This window comes from Oncorhynchus gorbuscha, linkage group LG20 (genome assembly GCF_021184085.1).
Source record: "Oncorhynchus gorbuscha isolate QuinsamMale2020 ecotype Even-year linkage group LG20, OgorEven_v1.0, whole genome shotgun sequence".
Lineage (NCBI taxonomy): Eukaryota > Metazoa > Chordata > Actinopteri > Salmoniformes > Salmonidae > Oncorhynchus > Oncorhynchus gorbuscha.
The window spans coordinates 33,135,345-33,151,002 of record NC_060192.1 but is presented as its reverse complement, the minus strand read 5'-3'; the positions used below and the strand labels follow the sequence as shown (position 1 = coordinate 33,151,002).

General features: G+C 44.3%; 1 protein-coding gene across 1 annotated transcript; it reads right to left on the bottom strand.

The window, feature by feature from the left end:
• Positions 1-5,089: 5,089 nt before the first annotated feature.
• Positions 5,090-15,196, bottom strand: sumf2 (sulfatase modifying factor 2). The gene is made up of 9 exons (XM_046316747.1): positions 14,940-15,196; positions 14,698-14,845; positions 11,189-11,303; positions 11,016-11,060; positions 10,780-10,930; positions 10,531-10,586; positions 8,617-8,701; positions 6,257-6,398; positions 5,090-5,414 (listed from the first exon to the last, which is right to left on the bottom strand). Exons 1-9 carry the CDS (start codon positions 15,025-15,027, stop codon positions 5,336-5,338), a joined length of 909 nt encoding a protein of 302 aa, XP_046172703.1. The 5' UTR covers positions 15,028-15,196; the 3' UTR covers positions 5,090-5,335.
• Positions 15,197-15,658: the final 462 nt, after the last annotated feature.

Genomic DNA, 15,658 nt, shown 5'->3' with positions numbered 1-15,658 from the left:
GCCCGGGCGGTGTGTTTGGGATCATTGTCATGCTGAAAGACCCAGCCACGTTTAATCTTTAATGCCCATGGAAGGAGGTTTTCACTCAATCTCACGATACATGGACCCATTCATTCTTTCCTTTACACGGATCAGTCGTCCTGGTCCCTTCGCAGAAAAACAGCCCCAAAGCACGATGTTTCCACCCCCATGCTTCACAGTAGGTATAGTGTTCTTTGGATGCAACTCAGCATTCTTTGTCCTCCAAACATGACGAGTTGAGTTTTTACCAAAAAGTTATATTTTGGTTTCATCTGACCATATGACATTCTCCCAATCTTCTTCTGGATCATCCAAATGCTCTCTAGCAAACTTCAGACGGGCCTGGACATGTACTGGCTTAAGCAGGGGGACACGTCTGGCACTGCAGGATTTGAGTCCCTGGTGGCGTAGTGTGTTACTGATGGTAGGCTTTGTTACTTTTGCAGTTCAAGCTTCTAATTTTAAAAATGAATCTCTCCAGATATAAGTCTCTCACTGTTGCCGCCTGTTATAGACCCCCCTCAGCTCCCAGCTGTGCCCTGGACACCATATGTGAATTGATTGACCCCCATCTATCTTCAGAGTAAGTTCTGTTAGGTGACCTAAACTGGGGTATGCTTAACACCCCAGCAGTCCTACAATCTAAGCTAGATGCCCTCAATCTCACACAAATTATCAAGGAACCCACCAGGTACAACCCTAAATCCGTAAACATGGGCACCCTTATAGATATTATCCTGACCAACTTGCCCTCCAAATACACGTCTATTGTTTTCAATCAGGATCTCAGCGATCACTGCCTCATTGCATGCATCCGCTATGGGTCCGCGGTCAAATGACCACCCCTCATCACTGTCAAATCCCCCCTAAAACACTTCTGCAAGCAGGCCTTTCTAATCGACCTGGCCCAAGTATCCTGGAAGGATATTGACCTCATCCCGTCAGTCGAGGTTGCCTGGTCGTTCTTTAAAAGTAATTTCCTCACCATCTTAAATAAGCATGCCCCCTTCAAAAATGTAGAACTAAGAACAGATATAGCCCTTGGTTCATTCCAGACCTGACTGCCCTTGACCAGCACAAAAACATCCTGTGGCGGACTGCAATAGCATCGAATAGTCCCCGCGATATGCAACTGTTCAGGGAAGTCAGGAACCAATACACACAGTCAGTCAGGAAAGCAAAGGCTAGCTTTTTCAAACAGAAATTTGCATCCTGTAGCTCTAACTCCAAAAAGTTTTGGGACACTGTAAAGTCCATGGGGAACAAGAGCACCTCCTCCCAGCTGCCCACTGCACTGAGGCTAGGTGACACGGCCACCACCGATAAATCCATGATAATCGAAAATTGCAATTAGCATTTCTCTACGGCTGGCCATGCTTTCCTCCTGGCTACCCCAAACCCGGCCAACAGCTCCGCACCCCTCGCAGCTACTTGCCCGAGCCTCCCCATCTTCTCCTTCACCCAAATCCAGATCGCAGATGTTCTGAAAGAGGTGCAAAACCTGGACCCGTACAAATCAGCTGGGCTAGACAATCTGGACCCTCTCTTTCTAAAATTATCAGCCGCCATTGTTGCAACCCCTTACCAGTCTGTTCAACCTCTCTCTCATTTCGTCCGAGATTCCTAAAGATTGGAAAGATGCCGCAGTCATCCCCCTCTTCAAAGTGGGTGACACTCGAGACCCAAACTGTTACAGACATATCTTTCCTGCCCTGCCTTTCTAAAGTTTTTGAAAGCCAAGTTAATAAACAGATCACCAACCATTTCGAATCCCACCGTACCTTCTCTGCTGTGCAATCCGGTTTCCGAGCTGGTCACGGGTGCACCTCAGCCACGCTCAAGGTCCTAAACGATATCATAACCGTATTCTTATTGGCAGACTCAATAGCCTTGGTTTCTCAAATGACTGCCTCGCCTGGTCCACCAACTACTTTACAGATAGAGTTCGGTGTGTAAAATCAATTCTCATGCCGACTCTTTTCTCTGAAAATATCAACGATGTCGCTCTTGCTGCAGGTGATTACCTCATCCACCTCTACGCAGACAACACCATTCTGTATACATCTGGCCCTTCTCTGGACACTGTGTTAACTAACCTCCAAACGAGCTTCAATGCCATACAACACTCCTTCCGTGGCCTCCAACTGCTCTTAAACGCTAGCAAAACCAAATGCATGCTTTTCAATCGTTCGCTGCCCGCACCCGCCCGCCCGACTAGCATCATTACTCTGGACGGTTCTGACCTAGAATAAGTGGACAACTACAAATACCTAGGTGTCTGGCTAGACTGTAAACTATCCTTCCAGACTCATATCAAACATCTCCAATCCAAAATCAAATCGGCTTTCTATGTCGCAACAAAGCCTCCTTCACTCACGCCGCCAAACTTACCCTAGTAAAACTGACTATCCTACCGATCCTCGACTTCGGCGATGTCATCTACAAAATAGCTTCCAATACTCTACTCAGCAAATTGGATGCAGTCTATCACAGTGCCATCCGTTTTGTACCAAAGCGCCTTATACTACCCACCACAACGACCTGTATGCTCTAGTCGGCTGGCCCTGGCTACATATTCGTCACTAGACACACTGGCTCCAGGTCATCTACAAGTCTATGCTAGCTAAGGCTCCGCCTTATCTCAGCTCACTGGTCACGATAACAACACCCACCCGTAGCACGCGCTCCAGTAGATATATCTCACTGGTCATCCCCAAAGCCAACACCTCCTTTGGCCACCCTTCCTTCCAGTCCTCTGTTGCCAGTGACTGGAACGAATTGCAAAAATCGCTGAAGTTGGAAACTTACATTTCCTTCACTAACTTTAAACATCAGCTATCTGAGCAGCTAACCGATCGCTGCAGCTGTTCATAGTCCATCTGTAAACAGCCCACCCAATCTACCTACCTCATCCCCATATTGTTTTTGTTTACTTTTCTGCTCTTTTGCACACCAGTATCACTACTTACACACCATCGCTCATCATCTGCTCATCTATCACTCCAGTGTTAATCTGCTAAATTGTAATGACTTTGGCCTATTTATTGCCATACCTCCTCATGCCATTTGCACACACTGTATATAGACTTTTTTTCTATTGTGTTATTGACTGTACACTTGTTTATTCCATGTAACTCTGTGTTGTTGTTTCTGTCACACTGCTTTGCTTTATCTTGGCCAGGTAGTAGTTGTAAATGAGAACTTGATCTCAACCTACCTGGTTAAATAAAGGTGAAATAAAAAAATATTTAAAAAATTACAAAAAATAGTGTGTGTGTGTGGCAACAAAAAAAACACTTGAGAGTGTGCTGATCCTGGTGCTAGAGGGAGTACGCAGCTAGAGGTTGAATGTTTGAAGTGGTACGGGCCAATAAAACGTTTGGGAAGCACTGATGTAGACTAACCTACCCGCACAGCCTACCCACACTGTATCTGTGAGCTGTTGGCTAGTGTGCATGTGCCAAGACTGGAGGAAGCACAATTTCTATTTAATAAAACAGTTTGTGACAAAACTATCGGTAGAGTTGAAAATGCGATGGAAACACATTGAAAATGACATTTTTATCTCAGTACATGAAAACATAAGTGAAGAAGTACATTTTGTGTGCACTAAGTCAGTTTGGTTGAAACACACCACTGGTGGGAAAATGTGCATATTTTCTTCATGCGGATTTGAGAATATTCACATGAAAGTTTGTTGCCAATCGGATTGGAAACCTAGCTACTGCGCAGTGTAGGTAAGTAGTGTAGGTAGGTAAGGGATGAAGTGAAAACCTATAGGATAGCTCTCCGCAAGGTTGGTTGGGCATGAAATGACAGCAAGCTTTACAATACTGAGCCATGCTAACAGACAAGTGGGGCGGCAGGTAGCCTAGAGTTAGAGCGTTGGGCCAGTAACCGTAAAGGTTGCTAGATTAAATCCCCGCGCTGACAAGGTAAAAATCTGTCGTTCTGCCCCTGAACAAGGCAGTTAACCCACTTGTTCCTTGGCTGTCATTGTAAATAAGAATTTGTTCTTAATTGACTTGCCTAGTTAACTGACTTGCCTACTTATCACAGTTATACTTCAACTATATATTTATTCACTTATTAATAAGGAAAACATGTCACACCACATACATAAGTGGATGATGTGAGTGCTCTGCAATAACGATGGCTGGTCGACGAACCATCCTTAGATGATTCGTTGAGAGCCCCGACACAAAGGATACAAAAATCTTTTATAGCAAAGATACACCCCCTTAGTCTACATGACAAACAACAGATGTGTGGATTGGGTCAAAAGGTTAGGATTTGTATGAAATAAATGAATAATTCACAGAAGACAGTGTCTGCTGTAAAGACTGTTCTCATTGTGTGGAAACCAGGGTCTGGCCCCCAAAACAAGGTTCCTCTCATTATTATCCATTCCCGAGCCATCTCCACCCTGGTACCTCCCGGCACACAAACACCAACTCATGCTATGGAATGGGGTCTTTTAGGTTATCACCAAAGGCATCGTAAATCTACTGTCAGCATTAAATCTCCCAGAGGCCCAACTCAGAAGACCACGCACAGATGAGTGCTCTAAGAACCCTATGATCGCAAATGGTTAAAAGTAGTGCTTGTGCATAGAGTTGTATGGTTTGTTTCAAACCATTTTAAAATGAATAATCTTAGTGTCGGCATCACTCTGTTACCATGGAATTGCCCTACAGCTCGGTTCAGTCCTACTTTGTGTCATCACTTACAGTGAGCTCCAAAAGTATTGGGACAGTGACACATTTTGGTTGTTGTTTTGGCTCTGTACTCCAGCACCTTAGATTTGAAATGATACACTTGACTATGGGAGGTTAAAGTGCAGACTGTCAGCTTTAACTTGAGGGTATTTTCATCCATGTAGGTTTGAACCGTTTAGAAAATTACAGCACTTTTTGCTCATAGTTCCCCCATTTTAGGGGACCAAAAGTATTGGGACAAATTCACTTACTTGTATTTAAGTAGTCAAAAGTTTAGTATCTGGTCCCATATTCTTAGTGCACAATGACAAAGTGTGAAAAATGGTTGTAAGTAAGTACATTTTACAACATCTTAATGTAAAATCTTGTTTATTGCTTGTATTACAGTAGTTTGTAGAAAAAGACACATAGGTTAAGCAGATTGATTTGAGCCCAGGTCTCCACAGGAGAAAAATGTTCCTGCACATTATCAACATCATCACCACTGTCTGAGTCTTGACTTTACTAAATGCTATGGTCACTGCATAGTACCTATAACTGGTTGCTATCTTGCTCTCCCTTGTGGCATAATTTTTATCGTCTTCGTTTATTGGTCCCTACAGCTCCGTTTTGTCCTTCCTGGCAGCACACCTGAAGCCCAGGTTATCAGAAGCCGAGTCCGGAGTGTTCCCCATCCTGTAGAAACACAGAATCAAAACACAGTCCCATTTCAACACCCACACTTTCCAAGTAAAGTAACAGCAACTGATCCTCAAACCCTCATTCTATACATTGAAAACCGAAAGGTTACTGGATCGAAACCCAAGCTGACAAGGTAAAAATCTGTCGTTCTGCCCCTGAGCAGGGCAGTTAACCCCCCCCAACAACTGCTCCCCGGGCACCGATGATGTGGAGATTGATTAAGGCAGCCCCCTGCACCTCTCTGATTCAGAGGGGTTGGGTTAAATGCGGAAGACACATTTAAGTTGAATACATTCAGTTGGACAACTGACTAGGCATCACCCTTTCCCTTTCCATGACTTGGGGGTGAAATATATAACATTTCTTAATTTTTTAAAACTGGTATTTTAACAACTGCCGAATAGAAACATCATATGGCTGCTGAAAAAGTTAATTGGGCCGGATAAACTGAAGTGGACTCGACCCGGGTACCATTAGCTGGAGCTCGGGTAATATAACTCTGACGGACTCGGGAAGAGCTCGGCCTGCATGAACCCCCTTCTGTCCGAGTCCATGCCGAGTCTCGGATTAGGCCTGAGCCCAGCGTGTTGACTGGATACAGTATGCCACAAGACCCTAACCCGCTTTGGTGCGCTCGGCCAGTTGTTTGACAAGCTGAATCATGCAAACCCTGCTGGAACAGAGAATTACTCAAAAATTGTAATAATTGGAATGTTTCTAGTATATTACATGCAATGGGGGCATAAGACGTCCCGACCAGATTTCAACAAGTAAAATACGTCTTTATCACGTCGTATGCCTACTGGGTAAGCTTTGCATCCTAAACGTTCACTTGCCTGGTCGTGATTCGAGCCTTGTGATTGGCTGATCCATCTTCCGTGTCGATCCAGGAACCACCACGCAGCACGAACATTGGTCGTCCTCCAGGGAAGGGTGTAGATGTCCACTCCCATGCATTTCCTATCATGTCATATAGTCCTGAGGGAGGGGACAGAGAGACAAACTGATGACCAAATATAAATGGACCCCTGGCTCATTGTCCAATGTCTGTGGAGTCACTCCTACGTGACTTTTGTTCTTCAACCGGCAGTCCAGGCAAGATCATTGTGCTGTCACTTACCTATACACTACTCCTATACACTACCCCTGGCCACTACTCCCTATACACTACCCCTGGCAACTACTCCTATACACTACCCCTGGCAACTACTCCTGGCCACGACTCCCTATACACTACTCCCTATACACTACCCCTGACCACTACCCCCTATACACTACTCCCTATACACTACCCCTGACCACTACCCCCTATACACTACTCCTGGCAACTACTCCTATACACTACTCCTGGCAACTACTCCTATACACTACCCCTGGAAACTACTCCCTATACACTACTCCTGGCCACTACTCCTATACACTACCCCTGGAAACTACTCCTATACACTACCCCTGACCACTACTCCCTATACACTACCCCTGGACACTACTCCCTATACACTACTCCTGGCCACTACTCCCTATACACTACCCCTGGAAACTACTCCTATACACTACCCCTGACCACTACTCCCTATACACTACTCCTGACCACTTCTCCCTATACAATACCCCTGGCCACTACTCCCTATACACTACCCCTGGACACTACTCCCTATACAATACCCCTGGCCACTACTCCCTATACACTACCCCTGGACACTACTCCCTATACACTACCCCTGGACACTACTCCCTATACACTACCCCTAGCCACTACTCCCTATACACTACCCCTGGACACTACTCCCTATACACAACTCCCTATACACTACCCCTGGACACTACTCCCTATACACTACTCCTGGCCACTACTCCCTATACACTACTCCCTATACAATACCCCTGGCCTCTACTCCCTATACACTACTCCTGGCCACTACCCCCTATACACTACTCCTGGCCTCTACTCCCTATACACTACTCCTATACACTACTCCTGGCCACTACCCCTGACCACTACTCCCTATACACTACTCCTGGCCACTACCCCCTATACACTACCCCTGGCCTCTACTCCCTATACACTATCCCTGGCCTCTACTCCCTATACACTACTCCTGGCCACTACTCCCTATACACTACCCCTGGCCTCTACTCCCTATACACTACTCCTGGCCACTACTCCTATACACTACTCCTGGCCACTACCCCTGACCACTACTCCCTATACACTACCCCTGGCCACTACTCCCTATACACTACTCCTATACACTACCCCTGGCCACTACTCCCTATACACTCCCTATACACTACCCTGACCACTACTCCCTATACACTACTCCTGGCCACTACTCCCTATACACTACCCCTGGCCTCTACTCCCTATACACTACTCCCTATACACTACCCCTGACCACTACTCCCTATACACTACCCCTGGCCACTACTCCCTATACACTACTCCTGGCCACTACTCCTGGCCACTACTCCCTATACACTACTCCCTATACACTACTCCCTATACACTACTCCTGACCACTACTCCCTATACACTACCCCTGGCCACTACTCCTATACATTAATCCTGGCCACTACTCCTATACACTAATCCTGGCCACTACTCCTATACACTACTCCCTATACACTACTCCTGGCCACTACCCCTGACCACTACTCCCTATACACTACCCCTGGCCACTACTCCCTATACATTAATCCTGGCCACTACTCCTATACACTAATCCTGGCCACTACTCCTATACACTACTCCCTATACACTACTCCTGGCCACTACCCCTGACCACTACTCCCTATACACTACTCCCTATACACTACTCCTGGCCACTACTCCTATACACTCCCCCTGGCCACTACTCCCTATACACTACTCCTGGCCACTACTCCTATACACTACTCCTGGCCACTACTCCTATACACTAATCCTGGCCACTACTCCTATACACTAATCCTGGCCACTTCTCCTATACACTATTCCTGGCCACTACTCCCTATACACATTTACATTTACATTTAAGTCATTTAGCAGACGCTCTTATCCAGAGCGACTTACACTACTCCTGGCCACTAATCCTATATACTACTCCTGGCCACTACTATGTAAATCTGAATGAATTGGATATGGATCAAGAAAATGGTGATGCTCTGATTCTCCCGTTACTAAGCTGGGTTTAAGGCTGTATAAAGGGATATTTACCAAAACTGTTCTGAGGAGGGAAAGCAGTGACAGGGGCGATACCATGGTAACCGTCCTCTGCTGTGTCTCCATCAGGGAAAAGGCCCTGAAACACACATACAAAACACAACAGGATAATATGTCTCATTTATAACAGGTTGTAATCAATATAACGTCACAATAGTGTTTGATTTGGCTGCTGAGGAGCAAGGAGACCCTCCAGCTCCTCTAAAACCAACTACGTGCCGTTTTCAAGGGATTGTTAAATACATGTTATAGGCTAACTATTTAGGTGGGAATTGTGAAGCAAAAGTCCCAACTTTAAATCTTCATCATACTTCCTCTTATTATTATTCTGCACGCTACTCCTCTTACACCATTTAAGATAGTAATGCCATTCAAACTTAAAAATGTGCAGACTGGAATAGTGTGGTTGCATACCACTTTTTGCTATTATTTATACTTTTTAAACTACATTTTTTTATCATTCTTTTTGTCCATCATCATTCACTTTAATTTTACTTTTGAAAAAAGCTCCCCATTGTGACATCATCACTTCCAACTTCCATTCACTGTAAATGCAACAAATCAGCAACTTTGACCACTTTCCTAAACACAAGTTGGATGGTATGACATCTTCCTCTACCTCTCTACTATTCAAATCAGAAATAATAACTGAATTATCTGGTTCCGATCAAACGTTACAGCCGTATAAGTGACCGCATCAACAACATTTTCTGTAACTTTTTATAAACAACTGACATTTTGGCCACTTTCTGAACAAGTTAGACAAAAAGTCAGAGGTTATGACATCTTTGTCTACATTTCTGTTATTCACATCTGGAACAGACATATCTTGTGCAGATCTAACGATATAGCTGTTTTAGTAATCGCATCAACAACTTTGTCTTAATTTTCTCAAACAACTGCCATTTTGACAACTTTCTCAACACTTTAGACAAAAACTTAGGAGGATATGACACCTTGGTCTACTTCTCTGCTCTTCAAATCTGAAATAAGAACAGAAATATCTACTACCAATCTAGAGTTACAGCTGTTTTAGTAACCACATCAACTATTAACTGGTATGGAACTTTTCAGAACTTTCAATTTATAACAATGGGGGAGCACATTCTAAGCATGACACAAATCTTGGCAAAGGAGAAATGCTCACTAACAGGGAAGTAAACAAATTTGTGCACAAAGTTCGAGAGAAATCATATTTTTGTGTGCATAGAACATTTCTGGGATCTTTTAATTCAGCTCTGCTTGATAGGCAGAGCCCACAAATAATGGGAAATGAACCTAAACCACTCATACTTCTCAGGTATAGTTCACTTTTTATATCACTCAAATATCCAATTAATGGTGACCATGAAAGATATCGTGAGGCTACCCTCACGTATCTGAAGTTACATGATGAATTTATATTTACTGATGAAAAGCATGCAGTTACTTGTTGTAATTGTTTTGCATGGAATAATCTAACATTTGAAGTTCTGATTCTGCGCTTCAAGAGGTGATGATATTTCAACCAAATAATTAACATTTATTTAACAATGAAAACTGCACAGTTGTCAATGGTTTTTGCAGAGCTGTGAGTCTCCTTGTCCCCCAGCAGACAAATTGAACACTCTGCACCTTAATGTGATATTTTATTGATAACGACATATACTGCTATGTGATATAACCTTACTGATGATTTAAGTCAACAGTACAAGGGATACTAATTGTAAACACTTTATAAATCATGAATAAAATATTTTTGAGCAAATCCTAACATGGTAACTTGTGTAGGATGTAGGTTATGTAAGTTTTAACTTTGGCTTTAGAACACACAAACCAAATATATATTTGTAAAGAATTACTGAGAGGGTTGAGAAGAACGTTAGAATGTTCATTTCAGGGTGGTGAATGTGATGTCATTCGTCTGACCTGCCACAGGTTGGAGCGGTTGGCCTGGAATTTATTTCCCCAGGGATACGTTCTACCTGGAGCGAAGAAGGGGTTCTGTTATCATCATGGCTATTAACACTTAACAAGATTTAGAATTCTAATTCCATGGCTTCTTATTATTTGGTGAGATATGTCTTATTCTTTGTGGAGATCCACCCCAGCCGGCATTGTACCAAAGACAATCCCACTACAATTTATTTTTTATTTTTGTTAGCGAGCCCCACTCACCCTGCAGACCCCCACGCGCAGCCCACTCCCACTCCTCCTCGCTGGGCAGCCTCCTCCCCCTCCAGCTGCAGAAGGCCTGGGCATCGTTCCAGCTCACCTGGACCACTGGGGAGTCCAGACGCTCCCGGATCCCAGAACCAGGACCTGCAGGCTGGACAAACACATGGAGAGGAGTCAGGTAGTCCAGATATAAGGTACAGGGGGGGAGGGAAAAACTTAAAAAATTACTTCATTACCTGCCTCCAAAACACCCGCTCGACTGGCATCCACCAAGGTGCTGACTTCAGGGGTGAAAGGAGTTAATCATTATCACAATTCAGAAGGAACCCCCCTGAAAAAAACGACTTAGCTTTCACCTATCAGTGTGAGAGATGTTTGATATGAAATGCAGAAGTGACTTTCAACACACCTCTATTTTCTCTGTGACTTTGCTCTTCAGGTCTTCAGACACAAAGTCCTGGAACACAAAACTCCAGCCGAAGGTCTCCGCTTCAGTCTTGTATTTCTGTGCCCTGACAAACTCCCTGGGATGAAGACAATAAACCACTTCAATATTCTCAGTTTGCAGTGTCAACTAGTGTACCCACATACAAACCGACCGAGCATAGACTGTCTTTTGGCCATCTTGGTGCGGACATGCCTCAATTTCAACGTCCACGAACATAGATTTTTTTGTCCGGACCAGACCAGATCTGAACCATTCATAGACGTCTGTGTTTGGTTCAGACCTGGTCCGGACCGGCCTCGGTTTGGGCCAAACATAGACGTACATTATTTCTCACAAGTTTGGACAGCATAGTACTGTAGAACACAGAAGAGTGTAGTACAATACAGTACAGTCAAGAAAAGTAAAGTACAGCACAGTAAAGCAAAGTTTACTCTGTTCTCTACTGAACTAAACCGTACTGTACTTTACTAAATTAAACTGTACCATAGTGTACTCTGTGCCATACTTCACTGTGCTGTTCAAACTTGTGCAACACATCAAATCAAAGTTTGTCACATGCGCCAAATACAACAGGTGTAGGTAGACCTTACTGTGAAATACTACTTACAAGCCTTTAACCAACAATGCATTTCAAGACATATAGTTAAGAAAATATTTACTAAATACACTAAAGTAATTTTTAAAAATTAAAAGTAACACATTAAAATATATGAGCCTATATACAGGGGGTACATGTATCAAGTCAATGTGCGGCGGGTGGTACAGGTTATGTCATTTGTACATGTAGGTAGGTGTAAAGTGAATGTGTATAGATAATAAACAGTGAGTAGCAGCAACGTAAAAACTAAGAGGGGGGGTGTCAATGTAAATAGTCCGGTGGCCAATTGATTAATTGTTCAGCAGTCTTATCGCTTGGGGTAGAAGCTGTTAAGGAGCCTTTTGGTCCTAGACTTGGCGCTCCGGTACCGCTTGCCGTGCGGTAGCAGAGACAACAGTCTATGACATGGGTGACTGGAGTCTTTGACAATTTTTTGGGCCTTCCTCTGACAAAGCCTAGTATAAAGGTACGTGGAGCGGAACAGGTGAACCCAAGAGCAGACTCAGACGAGAAAACTGGGATGAGGTAACCAAGGTATTTATTGAAACACGGAGGGAAGATTGTGCACAGGCTAGGGGAAGCTCGGGCAGGTTGCCGGAAACCAGGTGCGGAGGCTGAGGCTGGAGCGAGAGCTGTTTGAACAGGGTAATCAGGTCCAAAGGGGACTCCAAGGGAGCGTAGAGTGGGGAATCCGGGACAGAGTAGCAGTACTGACAAGAAGTTGGACTGGAGACAGGGACCATAGTCAGAGCGGGTAGAACTGTAGCAGAGAGGAAAACAGCGTCAGGCAAGGGAAAACAGGCACCACAGGACAACAGGAACAAATGGCTGGTAACATGGACTGACTGAGCAGAGATTACGATCTGGCAGTGTGGAAGTGGCAGGACTGAGTATTTGTAGAGGTCTTGATTATGGAACAGCTTGCAGCTGGAGGGGACCTGCTCTGACTCCAGCACACCTGTCACCGCCCACACAATCACAAACACAGGGAGAGAGCACTGGGGGAGTGGCAAGCAGGTCAAGAAGACACAAGATGAGCACTAGAGGGTGTTGCAGGAGCAGATGTGACACTAGTAGGAAGCTTGGCCCCAGTGAAATACTGGGCCGTACGCACTACCCTCTGTAGCGCCTTACGGTTGGAGGCCGAGCAGTTGCCATAACAGTGCAACCGGTCAGGATGCTCTCAATGGTGCAGCTGTAGAACTTTTTGTGGTTCTGGGGACCCACACCGAATCTTTTTAGTGTCCTGAGGGAGAAAAGGTTTTGTCATGCCCTCTTCAAGACTGTCTTGCGGTGTTTGACCATGGTAGTTTGAGGGTGATGTGGACACCAAGGAACTTGAAACTTTCAAACCACTCAACTACAGCCCCGTTGATGTGGCTCCCCAATGGTGGAACAAACTCCCTCACGACGCCAGGACAGCGGAGTCAATCACAACCTTCCGGAGACACCTGAAACCCCACCTCTTTAAGGAATACCTAGGATAGGATAAGTAATCCCTCTCACCCCCCCCCCTTAAGTTTTAGATGCACTATTGTAAAGTGACTGTTCCACTGGATGTCATAAGGTGAATGCACCAATTTGTAAGTCGCTCTGGATAAGAGCGTCTGCTAAATGACTTAAATGTAAATGTAAAATGTGAATGGGAGCCTGTTCGGCCCTCCTTTTCCTGTAGTCCACGATCAGCTCCTTTGTCTTGCTCACGTTGAGAGAGAGGTTGTTGTCCTGACACCACACTGACAGGTCTCGGACCTCCTCCCTATAGGCTGTCTCATTGTTGTCGGTGATCAGGCCTACCACTGTTGTGTCGTCAGCAAACTTAATGATGGTCTTGGAACCGTGCTTCGCCATGCAGTGGGTGAACAGAGAGAACAGGAGGGAACTAAACACGCACCCCTAAGGGGCCCACATGTTGAGGATCAGCGTGGCAGATGTGTTGTTGCCTACCCTTACCACCTGGGGGCGGCCCGTCAGGAAGTCCAGTGAGATTGCGCCATCTGTGGATGTATGCGAATTGGAGTGGGTCTAGGGTTTCCGGGATTATGGATTTGATGTGAGCCGTGACCAGCCTTTCAAAGCACTTCATGGCTATCGACGTGAGTGCTACGGGGCGATAATCATTTAGGCAGGTTACTTGGGCACAGGGACAACGGTGGTCTGCTTGAAACAAGTAGGTATTACAGACTCAGTCAGGGAGAGGTTGAAAATGTCAGTGAAGACACTTGCCAGTTGGTCTACGCATGCTCTTAGTACCCTGGTAATCCGTCAGGCCCCGCGGCCTTGTGAATGTTTACATTTACATTTTGTTCATCCAGCACACTCTTATCCAGAGCATTCAACAGCAATGTACAGTATCACAGTCCTAACAAGAAAATAAAGAACATTACTGAGAATGTTATTGTAGTTGAAGTAGTCTGTAGGTTTATTCTGTCGGTTGGACTACTTTGAACATCATCACTGCCCGTTTTAAAGCTGAAAAAAAAGCTAATATATTATCCATGTGACAGATGGGGGCAATAATATATATTCTATGTTGCAATCTTCCATTGGTTCCTCCTTCCTATATTAAATGGATAAAAACATTGTAATTTTGATATAATCCTTACTTCCTTGAGAATGTATGTGCAGTTGAAGTATGGCCATAGTATAAATTACCAAAAAAAGACAGAACCGAAAATTAACCTGATTTCATTTTCCGGGGGAAAAAATAAAAAAAAGTATTTTCAACGTCCAGAAAATACACATTTTCAGTTTTTTAGATTACTTAAAATTAACCCAACTTCAACGTCTGGAAAATAAGTATTTTATACATCCTTACAACGTAATGTTTCTTACTGGGAAGTATCATCATCGCTGTATCAAAGTAAGTTACCTGAAGTCAGAATTAGTGACGGGATATTTATCGATACTGAATGGATCGACTGTCACTTCTTTCGTGGGTGATTCTCCGTCCCTGCCGTCGGCTGAGTTCGTCCCCATCGTCATCTTTCCTCCTGGAATTTTCACCATTCCTTCATCGTCTGCAGAGTCAAAGATTTACAGTTGTGAAGCTGTATCTGTTGTATTATTTAATTGTGCCGAAAAAGTTGATTAGCATCAGTGAATGTTCCTTACCTGCGATGCAAGACAGAGCGGAGAGGCACAAAATAAGTACTATTCTGAGGTTCATGGTTATAAATTGATAAGGCGATCGTGTTTTCATGAACCAGTGGAATGTGCAGGTCCTGGGTAAGTACGTTCATGTACTTTGAGCACCATAGAGCCACGCTCTCTAAGTAGCCAATGTTTTCTGTATATATACTTCTTCAGCTTTACACTGAACCCTGAAACAATTACAGTCGGACTATTTTCACTGACGGACCGGAAACTGTGGTCCGACTGAAAAAACAGTTCCCCTTGGAAACAACGAAACGTTGACTCACTTGTGCATCATTTCCATATATAGTTCAAGCGTGTTAGCGTTAAATTAATCAGGAATTTTGTGTAAATCTGACTTGCCTTTCTCGTCACGCTTGGAGAACAAAGTTCCATAACTTTAGTCGACGTTTGGTATGGAATCACGAGTGTATTTGGGACAAATTCAGATCCCTCTCGACTTTGTTCCGTTTGTGTTTTGCAATAGAATTGGCGTAATCTGTTGCAATTTCTGATCTCAGGCTAACATCCTCCTGTCCTCGCCTGGATTTCCCAAAAGCATCATAGTACTAAAATATTCTTAATTCCATTTAAATGAAATGAAGGAAAGATGATTGTACAACGATTCTTTTGGGAAAACAAGCTCTGGTCTGGGCATCATTTCTGCCACCTGTAGGAGGTTGAAGCTGCACGATCAA

Bases quoted from the DNA above. Each gene is read 5' to 3' on its own strand.
- sumf2 (XM_046316747.1), bottom strand. From the start codon at position 15,027: ATGAAAACACGATCGCCTTATCAATTTATAACCATGAACCTCAGAATA. The intron at 14,846-14,939 runs GTAAGGAACATT...TTGACTCTGCAG, and splicing joins CGCTCTGTCTTGCATCGCAG to ACGATGAAGGAATGGTGAAA. The intron at 10,587-10,779 runs GTGAGTGGGGCT...TCTTCGCTCCAG, and splicing joins TGCGCGTGGGGGTCTGCAGG to GTAGAACGTATCCCTGGGGA.